The following is an 18,524-nucleotide window of genomic DNA, read 5'->3' as shown; positions in this document are numbered from 1 at the left end:
ATCATAATTTAACTGGAGTCAAGGTAGTTTATAGCTCTATGCCTCTGAGGGTCTATTCTCCCAACAGGAACAGGAACCTTTTACACTAACAGAGGTCTCAGGATGTTATTTAGTGGTGATTCAAGGTACCAGCAAACAAGGCCCACATCATCAAAGGACTATAAGAGCTAAAGAAAAAAGATTGATAGCGGACAGGACAGTTTCTTGGTGGCCTACTGATGTGTAAACTTTCTAACCAATAGTTCCCCTTTGTGGAAGTTATAAAATCATACCAAATATGCTAAAACAATGAAGGAGTTCTAATGAAAATCAACTGCCTCATTTTTTTTCCCCTTTCATTACCTGACCTCACTGCTAAATTGAACAAAGACAGCAAAAGGGACACTAGAGAGTCAAGTAAGACAAACAGCCATTTAAGAGTACATGTGTACCCAACATTTAAGAAAATTCCAATATGTGGATAACCTATTTGAGAAGATAATTCACTTAATGTATAATCTTTTTCAAAAGTTCTCTAAAATTGCAAACTCTTATGAAAAAGAAAATGACTGACCACAATTTCCAGATTTATTTTCCCTATTACCATGTGCTCTGTTTATTCTGGCCTACTCTCCATTTCTCAGACTTTTCCAGATTCATCTGCTCAGTCATGCTTCTCTGGTCAGAATATCTCCAGGGAATCTCACCTGTCAAGACTCACCCCATTCCCTTGGGGACCTAAATCAAATACCACCCCTTCCAAGAAATCTCCCACACTCTACCTATACTGCATGGACCACTCAATCTCACTCACGGAGCGCTATCGATCACTGCTTGTCACATACAACTTAATCTTATTAGCATCTGTCCTGTCTTCCTTCTTCTGAGTGATATCCAGGCCCTTCTTATAACACCTGGTCCTGAATGCCTTACATTTTTCATAAACATTTTTGATCTGCATGTACATTATCTCACATATATCAGATTTATCCTGTATCTCTTTCCATCTAGGTGACCCTGAGCAAATTACTCATAATCTCTCTCTGAACCTCAGGTTTCTCATCCAGAAGAGAAGAAAATTAATTGTATATACCTCATTGAGTCATGAGGACCTAATGACATAATGCATGTAAAACACAATGTCAGAAGTCTCGAATTTTACTATTATATTATTACCATATTATCTTATAGAGCTAGCTATTAAAATGTGCACTGACCCTCTGTCTCATTACATCACTGTTACAATGTCACTCACTATATACATGATGCTCTGCCTTTTATTTCCATGAATTATTTTTTCCCCTAATTAAAAACCTATAAATACTTCTCCCCTTCACCCATTTTGCCCATTCCCCACTTCCCTCCCCTTGCTTTTCCGTTTATCTTACTTTATTTCATAAGCAAACAAAAAATAAACAGTACCTCTAATTTCAGCTTTACATCTTCTTTTGTCTTAGAAATGTTGTCTAAACTAGAGATGGCCGACTCCACTGCACTACAGTACTGCCCATAAATAACCAACCTGAAAGGGAAGAGGAGGAGAAATTTGTAGGACAAAACAGCACAAATAAAGTGAAAGCGAAGAGGCAGAACTACCATCTATTTAAAGCCACAGTTAGGGAGAACCAAAGCAAATCTTATGTCTAAATACCTAGGTGACCCTGGGCAAACTACTCATCATCTCTCCAAGCCTCTGCTTTCTTGTTCCCGTTTAACACAAATCATATGTACCGACACAGAATGAGGGACTAATTTTTTTTGTAAATACTGTACATTTTTCAGCAGGGAGACTTTACAAACCAACTTACTGATGGTTTATACTGAATACACATGAATAGCACAAGAACAAAATTAAAAATTTCTGTTTATGTTCCTGAAAAGGATCAATGTTTTACTGTTTATGCATACTCAAAAACAGCTTTGCCTTCTACTACAATTTTACTGTCACCACTAGTCATGACTCCACTCATTAATAAACCTCCAAGTCTTTCCTACTTTCTAATTAAGGAAAACATATGATCTGAAAACTGGGACTGAAGGAGGGACCGGAAGTGTGCTGGGCAGAAGACCCCTTGCACTGCCCGGGGTCCACCTGCTTCAGGAAGGGCAGCTCTGGACTAGCAGATACTTGGCAAAGAGGCTGGATAATTGTTTCTTTTAACTCTCTATTAAGAAAAAACCCCACAGATGAGTTCATATTTCTCTAACTGTTGTTGATGCAAAGCAATTCATTAGCCACTTCTTAGTCAGTAGTAGGAACTATGATGCTTGATTTTAAGAAAGAGAATGATATTTTAAGTGAAATTCCTTGGTACTTTCATTCATGTGAGTTGTTCCGGGGAGTTTTTAGAAAGGAAAACTGCCTTCAGCTGTGAATCTGATAATCCCAAATAGAGAATTATAAAATATTAGAGTTGGAAAAAGTACTAGGCATCTGCTAATCTACCCCTAACCTGACATTTACTGATGGAGAAAAGGAGTCTTAGAGAATTAAAATGACTTCCTGAAAACTACAGAACTCAGAGGTAAAAGGTCGATAACCTGAACCTTCTGACTTTCAAAACAAATATCTGGATCTTTTTTTCTCCTCCTTTTTCCTGATACACATACCTTCATGCCCAGTGTGTTGAACTCATGACCCTGAGATCAAGACCTGAGCTTAGATCGAGAGTCTGACATGTAACTGACACTTGAGCCAACCAGGTTCTTACCAGAAGAATTTTAATACTAACCCTCATTATAATCACAAACTGATAGCCACAAAATTTTAAATTTAAAAGTTACCTTTCTTTGTAGTTAATGAAAACTTGATACAAGTTCTGGTCATTTTTATTTACAATGGAATCATGAATCTCTTGCATTAGGTTCCGATGAACTTTTACAAGTTCCTTAAGGAAAAAAATGTCAAAGGAAATTAGAAATCAGGACCCCCCCCAAATTCACCCCAAACGTAAAATCCCTACTGTTGCTAGACTTGTCATTCAAGGAAATACTAATGCCTTCAACCCATAAACCTGCTACTAGGGATAAAGAGAAAAGGAAGTGGAGGGGAGGAAGAGAGGCAAAAGCAGGGGAAAGAAAGGGAAGAGAGAGAGGAGGGGAGGGAAGAGGAGGGAGAGACGGACAAGCCGTGTGCATGGGAAACAGCTATTTCAGATCTGACTTGAACTGTCAGTGTCCTGTTGGAAAGAAAAAATTATCTCACTACTTATTAAAGGGTAATTTATTCCTTGTATAAAAATATGTACAGCTCATTTTCATTATAATCACTTTAATTTTTTAAATAAAACTATCCAAGTGCTTAATGTTTTATTGACGGGATAAAGTAATGATTCATGTCCTTGGGACATAAAAATGTAGATTTGTACTTTGGTCAATTAGTGGTGTCCTGGTGCTAAGCTAACAATAATCACACTAAATTACTTGAAACTAGACTACTAATGGCATAAATAAAGAGCAGATAAATTGTACTAGACAGTTTACTAGAGCAACTCAGAAGTCAGAATTTCACCTTTTCCTGATAAGCAAGTAATTTTCAGTCAGGCAGTAAATACACGTCACAGCCAGAAAATGAGCAAATTCTAATCAAGGTGCCAGTTCTCCCATTATCTCCTCCCTGTATCTGGGTGACACACTGACTTCACAGCATGCCCTTGCCTCAGTGGGGTGGAAAGAAAACAGGAGTCTGCTGGCCCTGTCATTTTGTTGAAGGGCAGGGAAAAGCCGTAAGATTAAGGACTGTCAAAGCACCCCTAAGTTACAGTGACCGCATTAAGGTGGCTCAGGACCCTCATCTTCCTAGGATGTGCGGTTTGTTTTACGCTAAATATTTATCTGATATTGTGGCCTTTTTCTTCCTGCGAGGCTACAAATCAATGAGAATGTCTTCATCTGGCCAAAATCGGGGACAAGGACAACAACCAGTTAATTCGCTGATATACATCAACACTGAACACAACAGACCCAAAATAGCAGGGAACTTGCAGGTAAGACAAGCAAGCTGCTGCATAAAAGCTCACATTCTGTATACATTTAGCTGTACATTAAAATCCAAGCCAGTGTCAGAGGTCTAAGAACTTGAATGTTGCCTAGTATGACCTCACTTGGCACAGCATTTGATTTGTTTCAATGCTTCTGTGTAACTATCCTTTAAGGATTTTAAGATCATTGTAAGGTACGCTGAAACCCAAAATGCTTACATAAATGTGAGGGGAAAAACCACTGACAAACAACCACTAAGATGGATTTTTAAATGATAAGAAAGTAGTGTCTTTCAGAAACGGGAATTAAGATTAATACAACTGAGGGGTCCTTGGGTGGCTCAGTCGGTTGAGCATCTGGCTTCAGCTCAGGTCATAATCTCACGGTTCGTGGGTTCGAGCCCTGCATCAGGCTCTGTGCTGACAACTCAGAGCCTGGAGCCTGCTTCACATTCTGTGTCTCCCTCTCTCTCTGACCCTCCCCTGCTCACGCTCGCGTGCTCGTGCTCTCGCGCTCTCTCTCTCTCTCAAAAATAAATAAAACATTAAAAAAAAAAAAGGTTAGTACAACTGAAAGTAGAAGCAGAAAGCACCACAGAGTAGAGGCCAAGAAAGTGGAGGAAATGGACGCCCTCAGGACTGTGTCTACAGGATGGGCTGAGGGGCTGCACAGCAATGGCGCAGGGAGCAGGGCAGAAGGGAGGTCCCACAAGACGAAGAGACAGTGGCACCAGGGGTTATTTAACTAAGACTACCTCTTCTTGACAGTTAAGGATAATTCAGGAATCTTATCCATCTGCTTTCAGCTTGCATTCTGACTGACTTTGGTTGCAGACATGACATATCCCCTATTCTAGAAAAATAAGGATATAAGAACTCAAGACGCAAAAAAGAGAGTTCAAATTCTTTTATTTAAAAATTTTATTTAATTTATTTTTTAAAGTTTATTTACTTACTTTGGGAAAGAGCGAGCAAGCTGGGGAGGGGCAGAGAGAGGGAGAGGGAAGATCCCAAGCAGGCTTCACACTGCCAGCGTGGAACCTGACATGCGGCTCAAACCCACAAGCCATGACATCATGACCTGAGCCGAATCCAGAGTTGGACACTCAATCAACTGAGCCAGCCAGGCACCCCAACATAATTAAAATTCTCAAAGAATACAGGAGATTAAAATAGGAATCTGGAACCAAGTAAGTTTGAGATTTTATAGAAATACACCACAATTTTAGCTAGTATGTTTTTACTTACAGGAATGTTGATGAATACTGAATCAAATTCCGCTGCTGTCAGAAATCTTTTTAGTGGTGCCATGAAATACTACAAGAATAGAACAGAGAAATAGCAATTAAGCACCACTTATCCTAATATACATAATAGGTTTTTATCAACAAATGATCAATATTTATTGAAAGTCCATTATTTATCCATATAATGAATACCAAAAAACAGAAGATTTTTTATACTTAGACATATAACTACATAGACACAAGTTAATGCATTTTAAGTATAAAATAAAAGGTTTAGGCAATAAATACTTCTGAAAGTTATTTTTAAAAAAGAACACAATAGTGTTCAGTTGGCTGAATTGGCAAAAAAAAAAAAAAAAAAGCGGGGGCAACATTTTGGAGATACAGGACTGACACAAAATACTCTCAAAGACCTCGATTACCCCCTTCATTCCTCGAGAACGGTAGTTCCCGGCCTGCCGTATCTCCTTCCATCACAACTCCTATGTCTGTTCTTAGCAACCTCAGTGTGTGTGCAGATGATCCTTCCAATAGCCTGGCCTTTTGGATCCTTAACTGCCAGTAATCTCGTGCTCCATCCAGCTCAGCTCTCTACTCTGGAGGCCGTATCCCAAGACCTTCTCATGGTCAACAACTGCACAGGCTCGACAGCATTAAATTCAAGCAATCAACTCATTGATTACTACCTCCCACCTTTACAGCTCATCCAGTACCACTGACCTTATAAGCCACTGTGGAATGACATGGCTCCACCTATTTGTCAACCTCTCCCCTTAAGGCCCACCTCATACACCTAACTCCCTCCTCAGCACAGCCCCCTGGAGGCTAACAGGTACTGCAAACACAGAATGTCCCAGCAGATTCAGGATTCCCAAACCTGTCCTCCTTATCTGAGTAACCATCTTCACCACTCACGCAACTATTTATGCTATAAACCTAGCATTCTCGATGGCTCCCTTTCCCATATATCCTTTACTTAATTCATCATCTAACCCACTCAGCTCTACTTTCAAAACTGATCTACAATCTGACCATTCCTCACCAGCTCTACAAATACCGCCATGTTCTGTGAATGTGATTATTGCAGTATCTTTCTAACTTTTCTCCCAAAAAGTCAGAGTACACTGTGAGAAAACATACATTAGGTAACGTCACTTCTGCTCACACCCTCCGGCATTGAGCGAGGTGTCCTCTAAGCCCCCACACGATGCGGTGGCGCACCAGCCATTTGCTCTCCCTGCTTCTCTCGCCTCACGCTGCTTCAGCCACGTGGGCTCCTCCTACTCCTTGACACCCGCTGAACGTGGTCTCATCTGAGGGCCTCTCTCCCAGGAACTGCCATCTCTGGGAGGTCGGCGTGGCTCACTCCCTCTCTCCCCCCAGCTGTCTGCCAAAATGTGATCTTACCAAAGAGAACGTCCATGACCGCTTTCCAGAATGTAATACCAGCCCACCCACATCACACTCTGTCCTCTTTCTCTGACTGGTTTTTCTTCAGTGAATTTATCACTGCCTGACACACTTACTTGCTTAAATTATAAACCCTCCCATGGGAGAGAAAATGTCATGAGAACCAGAGTTTCGTTGTATATTGCTATATGCTCAGTGCCTAGCACAGCGCCCTTTGGATACTAAGAAATCAATAACTAGTTGTGGAATGAATAAATCTGCTTGTTCTACTGAAAATTAGAAAGCACACAGTAGATACAATGAATCTCATATGTGAACTATAAAATGCACTATTTGGGCATCAAAAATAATACCTATCTGATAACTTACTTTTTCTATTGACTCCAACGTTTCTGTGTATTTTTCTTCTGTCTGCTTAATTTCTGCTAGGCAGCAACTTCGTATGTCATTTTCTGGACATTTCTGCAATTAGAGTTATCAAAAAATTATTTAGTCAAACACATGCATTAATCTCTTTGGTAGTACATAGAAAGAATTCAAAACTGCTGATTTTAAGCTTTCCATTTTAATAAAACACAACTGAAAGATCTACTTATTACATTTAAGAAGTACCTGTTCTTAAAATTTCGAACAATGTAAATGGAAAAGTTTTAAATAATTAAAAATAACAGACCCTGTTTATACTGAAAAATCTTACATTATAAATACTATTCATTCTGAAAACATCCCACATGGTGTAATATAGTTTTCTTAATGTACAGCATACTTTACAGGTGCTATAGAAATACTTACAAAATAATAAAAGGGCATTTGATAAATAAAAATCTTAAAATAATTTTGAGAATTAACATGCTTAATTTGGCTGTTTGGGGTTTGGCTCTTCCCTATGTGTTCAGCCTGGAGGCAGGAGAGCACAATGTGAAGATTGAAGATCAGGCAGAACTGGGCTCAAGTACTAGTTTTTTTTTTTGTTCTTAGCTGGCTATTGTAAATAAGTTACCTATTTTCTCCATGTCTCACTTTTCTCATCCACAACAGTGAGAATTACAGTTCTAACCCCAAGGAACTGTAAATGAGATATCCTGATAGAGCAGCCAGCACCCTGAGGAGCACACAAAAAGGGCCCCACGCATAAATTCTCGTCGCCGTTAACCCTGCCCTGTATCAACAACCCGGCACTGTCAGCGGAATGAAGACTGTCCTTGGGAGACACGCACAAGAGTCTGCTGGGACCCCAAGCGGATGATAATTACAGGAGATGTAGAGGACACTCCGCACCTAAAAATACTCAAACACTGCCACAGGCAGCCTGTCAGCTCACACCGTGGGTTACAGCTCACTTGTCACCCAGCACAGGCCAGGTAACCTGTGTCCGGCCCACAGGAGCCACGCTCTCTATGTGGGGCACTGGACAACTCACCAGCCTTCTCTCAAAGCCAAGACTACAAAGAGAGCTGAGGAAATTCATCAAAGCACTAAAAAAACGTATGCCACCACCCAGCTGACGAGGAAAGGGTTTTGTATAAAAAAAAAAAAAAAGATTAATAAAAGTTTACTACATGACTGACCATTTTTTTGTTTCAAATTATAGGTGAGAAAATAATTCAGAGTAATTCTTTCTGAATGTTTTAGATATTTTAGTGGCAGATTAACCTTTGTGCGTGCATACTGACTATGACAACATCTGAAACTTAGTTTATAAAATAGTAAAAATGCTAGGAAAACTATAATGAAATAAAGTAAAAAATACCTCTTATCAACCCAACAAATATGAAAAATTTTCTTTAAAATATATTTTATGCTACATCAATTTTAAAGAAGATTAAACCCCTTTGTAAGAGAAGATTTCCTTTCATGATAACATTTCACGATCCCCTGAAACTATGTTCTATTGCCACTCAGTCACGATTTAGCCAGTGGCATGTCATTTCATTTCTGAGACTTGCCTTGCTTACAAGTGGAATTCAAGGACTAGAGCAGAGATTCCCTCTGGTTGTTCTGAACTGTAAAATGCCAGGGTATGTGTTTCCAAATTCAGTAAAACAAAAACCCATCCCAGCAGAAGTCACATAAATAATTATGTTAATTAGTCTTGCAAGGAATCACATTCCTAATAAAATATTCAAAGTAACTTTAACAATAAGGCAAGTGAGATCCTACGGCTTGATGTGCCTCCTCTGCTTTCATTAAGTCCTCATAGACTTCTCCACCTTCGTCTTCCCCATAAACACAGTCGTAGAGACCTTCTTCATCCTCCACACGGGTTTCACTACAACAAAGGGTAGGACACTCACGTCATTTTCTGTCATGCCATAAATGCAGTAGCTACATAGAGACTAGCAGAAAACCCAGTGAGGAAAAAAAAGCGTAATTCATGGAAAGAGTCAAAAGGCTTTATATTTCAGCTCTTTCCCTCCTAATGAGAACAATGCCAAACCACAGAATCCACCCAGGATGGCAGTGACAGCTAGCATTCACTGAGTATTTACTATGTACAAGCACCACATAAATGATCACTCTACACACACGACCTCATGTAGCCGGCCCAGGCCCATTATTCACTACCTGTGTTATCAGGTAGGCATTACTATTCAATACCTTATAAGGAAGCTGAGAGAGCAAAAGCTTATTTGACTTCCTGGTGAAAACACAGCTGGTCCATGGCAGATCCAGACTTAAAACCGAGTCTTACATTCTAATTGTTTTCATTACTCTATCATATTGCCTCCGTTTTTCCCATTTCAAGGCCTGAGGTTGATCATATACATTAATGGGTACAACATGGGGAACACAGGGGTGTTGGGGACAATCCTATAGTTTATAAATGGTCTTTTAGTTTCAGGATGCCTAGGTGGCTCAGTCAGCTAATCATCTAACTCTTGACTGAGGCTCAGGTCATGATCTCATGGTTCTTGAGATCAAGCCCCGCGTTGGCCTCTGCAGTGTCAGTTTAAAGCCCACTTGGTATTCTCTCTCTACCCCTCCCCCACTTGTTAAATAAACTTAAAAAATAAATAAAAGCATCAGTTTCTGCAGGATTATTATTGCCAGTACCTAATGCAGTGCTTTTCCAACCATACTCCATCCAGTCCACTCAGAGGGTATCCACAGGTCCCTCAGTCATCCAGATCCTACCATTTTATCTGTTTTATTTGCCTGTTTTCTGTTTAAAGAAATGATTCTAAGGCCATAAGGGATTTTTAAATATCACTGGTATTTCAGCTGGTCTCATGACAGTCGAAAACAATCCCAATTTTTAAGGCTTTCATGAGCACTTACAAAGTAACTGATTTATCTTTCCTAAATCCTTCATATGTTGTAAATCCATTCACTCCAAGTAGAAATAGCTGGTTCTACCTCTCGCATGTTTTGTTACTACTCTTTAAGTTTTCCCTTTCAGTTCAAGACTTCTATATATAGCTTCTATTCACTAATAATCCCAAAGAATTGAGATTAATACATTTAGACATGTTAGAAAGCAGCATTAACCTTTCTCTGAAAAAATTATTCAACTCCTTCAATACTGCCAGCCCTTAGCACCTATCTTGGGCCTGTGCAGATAGAACATTAGAAATTGATATGTATGAAAATAAGAACCCTGTAAGTGTAAATGTCACTCTACAACTTGGACTATTTTTCAAAATTGGTTCAAGCACAAGGTTGTCTATGTTGTCATGAGGGATTATTTGGAAGCATTCAATTGGAATGAACTGTTTCAAACACCCAGAAGAAAGAAAGGCGCCTTAAGGGAGACTTATCTGGCAGTAACAAATGTGTCAGAGAACTCTGCTCTCAGAAAAATCTGTTCTGGGCTTAGCTGTCCACCCAACCATTCACTCCACAGAGATTTTCTAAGAACCTACTGAGGTCCAGACTCTTTGCTAAGAATGCACAGATCAACAAGATCTGAGGACTCTCCCATATTCTGGGGTAGGTAACAGCATGTGAACACATGATTCTAGAAGTACAACAGAGCAGATTAATGCAGAATGTACAAGGGAAAGAGCAACTCTGACTAAAGAAGTCTGGGAAGGCTTCACAACAGATATTACATCTGACTGGATCTTGAATGTATTTATTTATTTAACAGGCATTTGCTAAATAAATACTACTATGTTCCAGGAGATATGGCTGTACACTAGGCAGACACAGTTCCTGTCCTCAGAGGTGACACATACTCAGTGAGAAGAGGAGAAGGATATTCCAGACAAAGGACACCAACAAGTGCAAAGGCAAAAGCTATGAAGAACCTGGCAACATCATGAGCGGCATCCCATTCAGGTGAAGTCAATGTGACCCCCAGAGGGAAAAGCTAAAACCAGCCTGATAAAGACTGTATGCCTGTAAGTTCAACCTCAGCTGGGCATTTGGGATGCAAGAAGCATCCAATAGCAGTCGAGTGGAGGGAGCAAGAAGACAGTAAGCCCCGAAATGTGTCAGGCACTGTCAACCAGCCTTGGTGACCAGCTGAAATTGGGGAAAGAGGGGGATAGGAGGGAAGGGTGCCACTTGGCTTCCTACTTTGTAAAACTGGGCAGATGGCAAGTCACCAGAACTTCCATACTGAGGGGCAGAGGCAGGCAATCCAAGCAGGTAAAAGAGGAGAGTTCAACTGGTCTGAACACATTCTATAACAAATCAAAGGGTAGCAAGGTGTGGGGAATCTAGGGAGCTAGGGAATGAAGAGATCTCTGCATCAAAGGGGGCCGTGTTCAACAAGAAGAGAGGCTGTGAAATCCATTTCTCTGCTAATCCCAGCTCTGCTGCCTTTGACCACATCCCCCCCATGAAAAACACCTCATCTTGCTTAAGTGTTGCTTTTGACTATTTCCAGTGAGGGTAGAGGCACATGCTGTGTTTTTTTTTTAAGAATTTAGGAGATAGGGCACCTAGAGCACAAGCGACAAGATTTAAAAATAAATAAGTGGGACTCCATCAACCTAGCAAGTTTCTGCACAGCAAAAGAAACCATCAACTAAGTGAAAAGAAATTATGCAATAGAAAAAAAAATATTTACGAACTATCCGATAAGCAAGTCGTGTAACTCAATAACAAAATAACCTCATTAAAAATGGGCAAAGGATATGAGTAGACATTTCTCCAAAGAAGATATATGAAGGGACAACAGGTACATGGAAAGATGCCCAACCTCACTAGTCATTAAAAAAATGCAACTTAAAGCCACAATGCAAGACCACCCCATGCCTGTTAGAATGGCCATCATCGGAAGACAAGAGATAAAGGCTGGCGTGGATGTGCAGAAAAGGAACCCTCATGCCCTGTTGGTGGGATTGCAAATTGGTGCAGTCACTGTGGAAAACAGTGGAAGTTCTTCAAAAATTTAAAAATAGAAATACCATATGATCCAGCAATTCCACTTCTGGGAATATATCCAAAGGAAACAAAAACACTAGCTCATAATGATATCTGTACCCTAAGTGCATAGCAGCACTGTTTAGAATGACCAAGAAAGACATGGAAACAACCTAAGTGTCCACCGATGGAAGAATGGATAAGGAAGTTGTGGTATGTGTGTATATGTATGTATGTGTGCGCACACACACTGCAATATTATTCAGCATAAAAAGAATGGGAAATTCTACCATTTGCAATAATATTGATGGACCATGAGGGCATCATGCTGAATGAAATAAGACAGAGAAAGCCAAACACTGTGTGATCCCACTCATATGTGGAATCCAAAACAAAAACGAACAAAAACCTCATAGAAAGAGAGATCAGACTTGGTGGGGATCAGAAGTGGAAGACTGGGGCGGGGGATAATTGGAGGAAGGTGATTAAAAGGTATAAACTTCCAGCAATGAGGTAAGTAAGTACGAGGGAGGGAATGTTCCAGGATGACTGCAGCTAGCACTCTGCATGGTACACGAAGAAGTTGTTAGGATGTACGGCTTACGAATTCTCATCACAAGGAGAATTATTTTTTTACCTTTTCTTCTCTCTTTTCTTTTAATTGTGTCTATGTAAGATGATAGGTGTTAGCTGACCCTACTGTGGTAATCATTTCACAATATATGTAAATAAAACCATATACTGTACTCCTTAAACTTACACAAGGGTGTATTTCAACTATTTCTCAGATAACTGGAAAAAAATTTTTTAAAGAACTGTAGGAGTGACACACATGCATGTGCACCCACACACACTCTCAAGATTGGGCTAGAATGGTTTGGGTTTTGTTACACTCAATCCCACACCAAGGGAGTGTTTCCTGCTAACAGTTTGGTCAGTAATTCCTGACCTGCATAAAATGAAGCTAGGGGGAGCCAGGAAGGACAACTGTGACTCTTCCAGTGGTCAACAAATCAACAATAATCGACATTACTTCTCCTGTGTCCAGGCCATCTACACATGGGCGTGAGTGACACCCTGATCATCAAAGTCGAAAAAGCTAAGACACTGTGCCACCCAGCCACCTTGCACCTTCTCCATTCCATCCTGTGTCTGTTTCCCTCCATGTGAGAAGAGAATGATTCCCCCTGCAGTGGAGAGTAGGCTGGTGTTAGTTCCAGGGGCTTCCCTTGGGGTGATTCACCCCCAAAAGTCAGAGTTAAGGATATGAGCCAGAGAGATGATAACAAAGCTGAGATTCAAAATCAAGGTGTCATAGCAAACTCAAAAGCAAGCACTTGCAGGAATCGCCCTCTTCAGACCTTCCCCCACCAGATGGAAAGATGAAGCAGGCTGCATCTCACAGAGCATGAGCTGCTACCTCAGGAGCCCAGGTTCTTCCAAACTTGGCTGGGGATGCGCCCTCCCAGGGTCTCTCCTGACATCCACACAGCAAGACGGGGGAAAGCTTGGGAAATTAGTAGGTGTAAGCGCCAACTGGTGGGGCTCAAAAAAGAACATCATAATAGCTCTAGAATCAATACATTCTTCCTTCCTGACATTTCAAGGATTTGGTTATATTACCGGTAACCTTATAGTCACTTAAGACTGTAGCCAATTCAATGGGATGGTCGTATCAATCTTGCCCAAGATCAGTGAGTTCTTGGAGGTGTTACGAAGAGGTAAGAAACCATGCAAGTGCCACCTATCCCGGGAATAGCTGCTGGCCAGCCACCCCAGCATCTCTGCCGGCACTCTCCTCTGCTCTTCCATGGGAAGTTCTCAGACGGGCAATTCAGGATGCTTCCAGGGGCCACTGCTCTGAGGGAGAACCTCAGCTCTGGAGTAAGAACTGTTTGGGTTCAAATCCAAAGACTAAAATTTACTAGCTATGTGACCTTCAGCAAGTGTCTTAGCTTTTCACAACTCAGTTTTCCCCTTCATAATTAGGATACTAGGAACAACCTCATCGTGGGTGGTTATAACCAACACAATATAATGCAGGCAACATGGTTCTGGGCTCTCAATAAGCTTGTATTTATATAACTAAACAGCTTAGGCCTGAAGCATAATGCTGGCAAACAGTAGATGCTTAAGGCAATTCTGCTTAGTCATCTAGAAAAGAAATATTTATCAGGACCTACTCTTCACCAAATGCTGTGCAAAGTTCTAGGACAACAGCCTAGACTGATCTCACAAAGTTGACCTTCAAATGAGGACATGGACAACATATGAAGCCAAACAAAGATGGTCTCAGGCAGTAGTGAGTGCCTTAAAACCCCACAGCTAGGTAAGGAGCTGACAGCAATTTCCGATGGGGGTAGTCAGGAAGGCCTCTCTGTGGAGAGACGTCCGAGCAAAGACAGGAAAGGGGACAGGTCAGTCGTAAGGGCAGAAGGAGCAGCGGAAAGGTCCTACAGCAAGAACAAGTTTGGAGTGCTGGTGGATTAGGATGGATGAATTTCCACAGAACCTGAATCCCTCCTGGAGCATAATCTATTTCTTATTGTAATTCTTTGCAAACAAGCCTGATCTTTGTCATTAGTTCCTTGAGGAGTGGTGATCGTGTCTTATATTTATTTGTAATCTGCACAAGTCACTCAATCAGCAGAAGATAATCAGGTGCAAAGGCCTTTTGCCTCTCCTGACTGTTAAATAATAAAACCTGAAAGGATTCTCTGTACAGAACAAACACCGTCTAATGAGATTCCCTGAACACCTCCAGCCCACGCTAATCTTGCCCTACCTTGAACTGACAAAGCACGCACTATCTGCCCTACAATTCTAGTAGTAGATCTATTTCTCTTTCCCCTTGTTCCTAATTGTCTCCCTCAATTTTACCCACCACCTCTAGTACACCTTTGAGAAACGTCCAAATTTGACTTTGTTGCAGTCTGTTTTCTTTACTCGTCATAGGGACTGGCAAATGTGCCAGGCACACAGTACGAACTACAAATTACATTCTCTCGTGAAGCTTTCCATCACTAGTTTGAGGTGAATTCTTACACATCTTAATCATTAAGCCATTTTTCCACTTCAGAAAGCTATTTTAACATCCATCATTAAAATCCACAAAGGATGCAAAAATTGGCAGTGGTCTAATTTTGCTGAAGGTACCCAACATACTCTATTAAATCAGGAAGGCCTTTGTAGATGTCTTCATCATCAACGCTTTCTTCTGTTGGGAAAGGCCTGGGAGAGAGGGAGGGGGGAGAAAAGGGTGAAATTAGTAACAACAAGGCCAGGCATTTACTTCTCACTAAATGCACAAGCTCAGCTGCCACCAAAGTGGTCAGGTCCATCACCATGTGCAACACAATGTCCCAGGCATCTGGCAAAGTGCCTGTCCTGTGGCTGCACAGGGCATCCTCCAGGGAGGCTGGGGCACCTGCTACCCCAAATTATCTGGAGCAATTACCAGTGGTCACCACAGTCACCTGGGCAGCTGTGGACATGCTAACGTGCTCATCTGATGTGCCACACACCACTTACCAGTAGGCTCCCCAGTTCAGGGAACAGGCAGCCGCCCATGTACCTCGCCTGCAGCACCTTCTCTTTTCACCTACAGAATCTGGTCTGACGAATAGCTTGGTAACAATCATCCTTGCGTGATTCAGCTCGCCAAATATCGATAAAAATTATTAGAAGACAAAAATATTGTGCCCTTTATATATGATTGATTCTTGCAGACTTCTCTACTTGGAACAAGATATTTTGGTTGTATATTTTATTTTCATTTATTGGACAAGTGAGCAAACCCAGACCTTAGGGAGAGTAGGATGTTTTCTTTGTCCTCTATTAAAAGAAAAGCCCTTCGTTTATCCCCTAATTCCTAGCCATTGACTTCTTTCTGCCTACTTACTATGAACTTTCCTCATAGCACCCACACAATGCCCAGGTGCATGTCTACCACAGGCATAACTATACTACCATGCCTAAAGTCTTACTTTCTGTACATGCAGCCACTGTCATGTTTCATAAAAATAAGAGGACCCATCAAAATAATAAAGGAGGACTAAGTGAGAACCATATTGAAGACTGAAGAGCAGATTTTCACATTGGTTTATGAATTAATTGAATACTTACGACATTTAAGAAAACTACATTTTTCAAGTAAATTAAAATGTGTGAGAAATGCCAAAGTTTCAAAATACTTTTTTAAAAATAAATTCAGGCACATTTGATTATGGTCTTATTCCAAGATCACTGTAGAAAATTTTGAAAGTATAGATAATAATGAAGAAGAAAAGAGAAACATTCTAATATATATCCTTTCAGAATCAAATGTGCATAAAATACACCAAAATAGAATCAGGGCTATTTCAAAATCTGTTTATATATACATAATGGCATAAAATCTATATTAACATGGAAAGATGGATCATGTAGAGGAAATTTCAAGGTGTTGAACATGTATCCAAATACTTCTTAGGAAGCTGCCAAAGTCACAGCCCATTTCCAAGAAAGGGTCTGCGGGGTATCCTCCCTGAGGTCATTGAGCTTTGTATCCAGGGAACGGGCTGCCTAGTTATTGCTGATCAATCCTTTAAGATGTGCTTATCTTCCTGAAAACCTGAATGTGAGCTGGACACAGAGAAAAATGAAAGCAATGGAGGTAGAGAGCATCAGAGTCCCTTAGCGGCCGAAGACTAAGGTATGGACCTCTGAGGAAACAAGGTAAAAAACGAAATCTGTCCTATTTCCATGTGACCTAGCTGTGCAGCTTCTGAAACGTCCTCTGTATTGCCAATGTTACTAACAAGAGGATTTTCTAACTGATCTAACTTGAGAATGTAGTAAACAGAAAAAGTCCAACATGACATACACGTCTACAGTTATTTCCATGCTTACTGACTGCATAATACTCCAAGGCACAGAGAGGGCATAATTAATTCAACCTATTTACTTCCAAGTTTTTCACTTAGTACCGATCCTCAACACACATCCTTGTACACATTATATTTGTCTGATTTACTTTTTGAACTCCTAAAAATTGTAAGTTATTATTATGGACTGTAGGAAATAAGTGTACAACATCTTTTAAAGTATTTATTTACTTGAGCATTTGTGTTTGTTTTGATGAATCATATGTAATGAAATGAAATGTTGGAGGAAATTAAGAAAACAAAGAACCCTATCGGTAACAGTCAGTAATGAATTGACAGTGATGTTTAGCCAACGTATCTCATTCAACTCTATAAATAAGTTCTTCCTTGTTCAGTTCATTTCAAATGTATATTAGGCACCTTGATATCAGGCACTGTGCGTGCATGAGTGAGACACGGACCCCGTATGCAAAGGGCTTTACAAACAGTAACCATGCAGTAAATAATCCTTACACTGAACAAACGAACACTTGCATCAAACCTACCTGATTCCTGTGGCCAATGCTATAGGTGTGCGAGAAAGTCGTGATAGTGTTTCTATTACCTGAGGGGAAAAAAAAGAAAGTGTTAACTTGACATGCGTTTCAGGAAAGATAAGAATTTTTTTTCAAAAACCTTACAAGCTAGTATTAACAATGTCAGCAGAAATGTAAATTTGCAGATGCCAATGAAAGTGCAGAACAGGAAGAGCGGGTTCTGAGAATTATAAACTTCTGGGTTATGATCTGGTCCCTTCTTTAACTGTGTAACTCTACACAGATTATTAAGCATCTGGTTTACGGTTTCCTTATCATTAAAGCAAGGAGTTAGATGAGGTAATACTAACCGTCTTCTATCTCCCACTTCTACAGAATCTGAGAGACTTTGTAAAGCTGCACTGTCCAAGTACAGTAGCCACTGGCCACATGGACAAGCTATTTATATTCATTAAAATTTAAAAGACAAAAAATTAAGTTTCTTAGTTGTACTGGCCACATTTTGAGTGCCCAGTAGCCACATGTGGTTAGTGGCTACTGTACTGCACGAAGAGACGTCAAACATGTCCACCATCACAGAGAGTTCTACCAGAAAGCACACTATATAGCCAGGTGGTTTAGAGTGTGGGCTCTTGAACTAGATCACAGGAGTTCAAATCCTGGCTTTCCATTTCATTAGCCAGCGAACCTCCAGTGACCTGCCTAACTACTCTGGGCTTCAGTTTTCTCATCTGGATACTGTCATTAATCTTAGTTAGCTTATTAATAAATCATCAGGTTACTATAAGAACTAAAAAGATAATACGTGAGAAGTGTTTAAGTGATAGCTATTCTTTATAATTGCTAACTTTAAGAAAAGTACATTATTCTGCGTATTTTCAGAAAAAACGAGTTCCCTAAACCCTTAATTATCCGTATGTATCTTAATGCTTACGTATGAAGTAAGCCCTGCAGGAGTCTTAGGACCTGGCGGCTTACCCTTCCTTGCCACTTTTACACCTGAGATCATCTCGCTCAAAGACTTAGTGATAAACCCAAAGAGCGAAAATGCTTTTTTCTCATGAAACCTTATGATAACAGATATAAGTTGTCCTCTCAAAACTAAACACAACTTGGGGCGCCTGGGTGGCTCAGTCGGTTAAGTCTCCGGCTTCAGCTCAGGTCAGATCTCACGTCCGTGGGTTCAAGCCCCGC

The 18,524-nt window shown here is 40.5% G+C and overlaps 1 protein-coding gene across 1 annotated transcript in view; it reads right to left on the bottom strand.

Annotated features, from left to right (window-relative positions):
* Positions 1–18,524, bottom strand: part of VAV3 (vav guanine nucleotide exchange factor 3) — a 350,308-nt gene that overhangs the window by 182,693 nt on the left and 149,091 nt on the right. Inside the window, exons 3-9 of the mRNA XM_029947164.1 lie at positions 17,340–17,398; positions 15,095–15,160; positions 8,777–8,885; positions 6,986–7,078; positions 5,208–5,276; positions 2,764–2,867; positions 1,402–1,501 (exon numbers count right to left, since the gene is read on the bottom strand). Coding sequence (XP_029803024.1) covers positions 1,402–1,501; positions 2,764–2,867; positions 5,208–5,276; positions 6,986–7,078; positions 8,777–8,885; positions 15,095–15,160; positions 17,340–17,398 — 600 coding nt within the window. The remainder of the gene's footprint in view (positions 1–1,401; positions 1,502–2,763; positions 2,868–5,207; positions 5,277–6,985; positions 7,079–8,776; positions 8,886–15,094; positions 15,161–17,339; positions 17,399–18,524) is intronic.

Source organism: Suricata suricatta, chromosome 8 (genome assembly GCF_006229205.1).
Source record: "Suricata suricatta isolate VVHF042 chromosome 8, meerkat_22Aug2017_6uvM2_HiC, whole genome shotgun sequence".
NCBI lineage: Eukaryota > Metazoa > Chordata > Mammalia > Carnivora > Herpestidae > Suricata > Suricata suricatta.
This window is presented reverse-complemented; position numbering and strand designations above follow the sequence as displayed.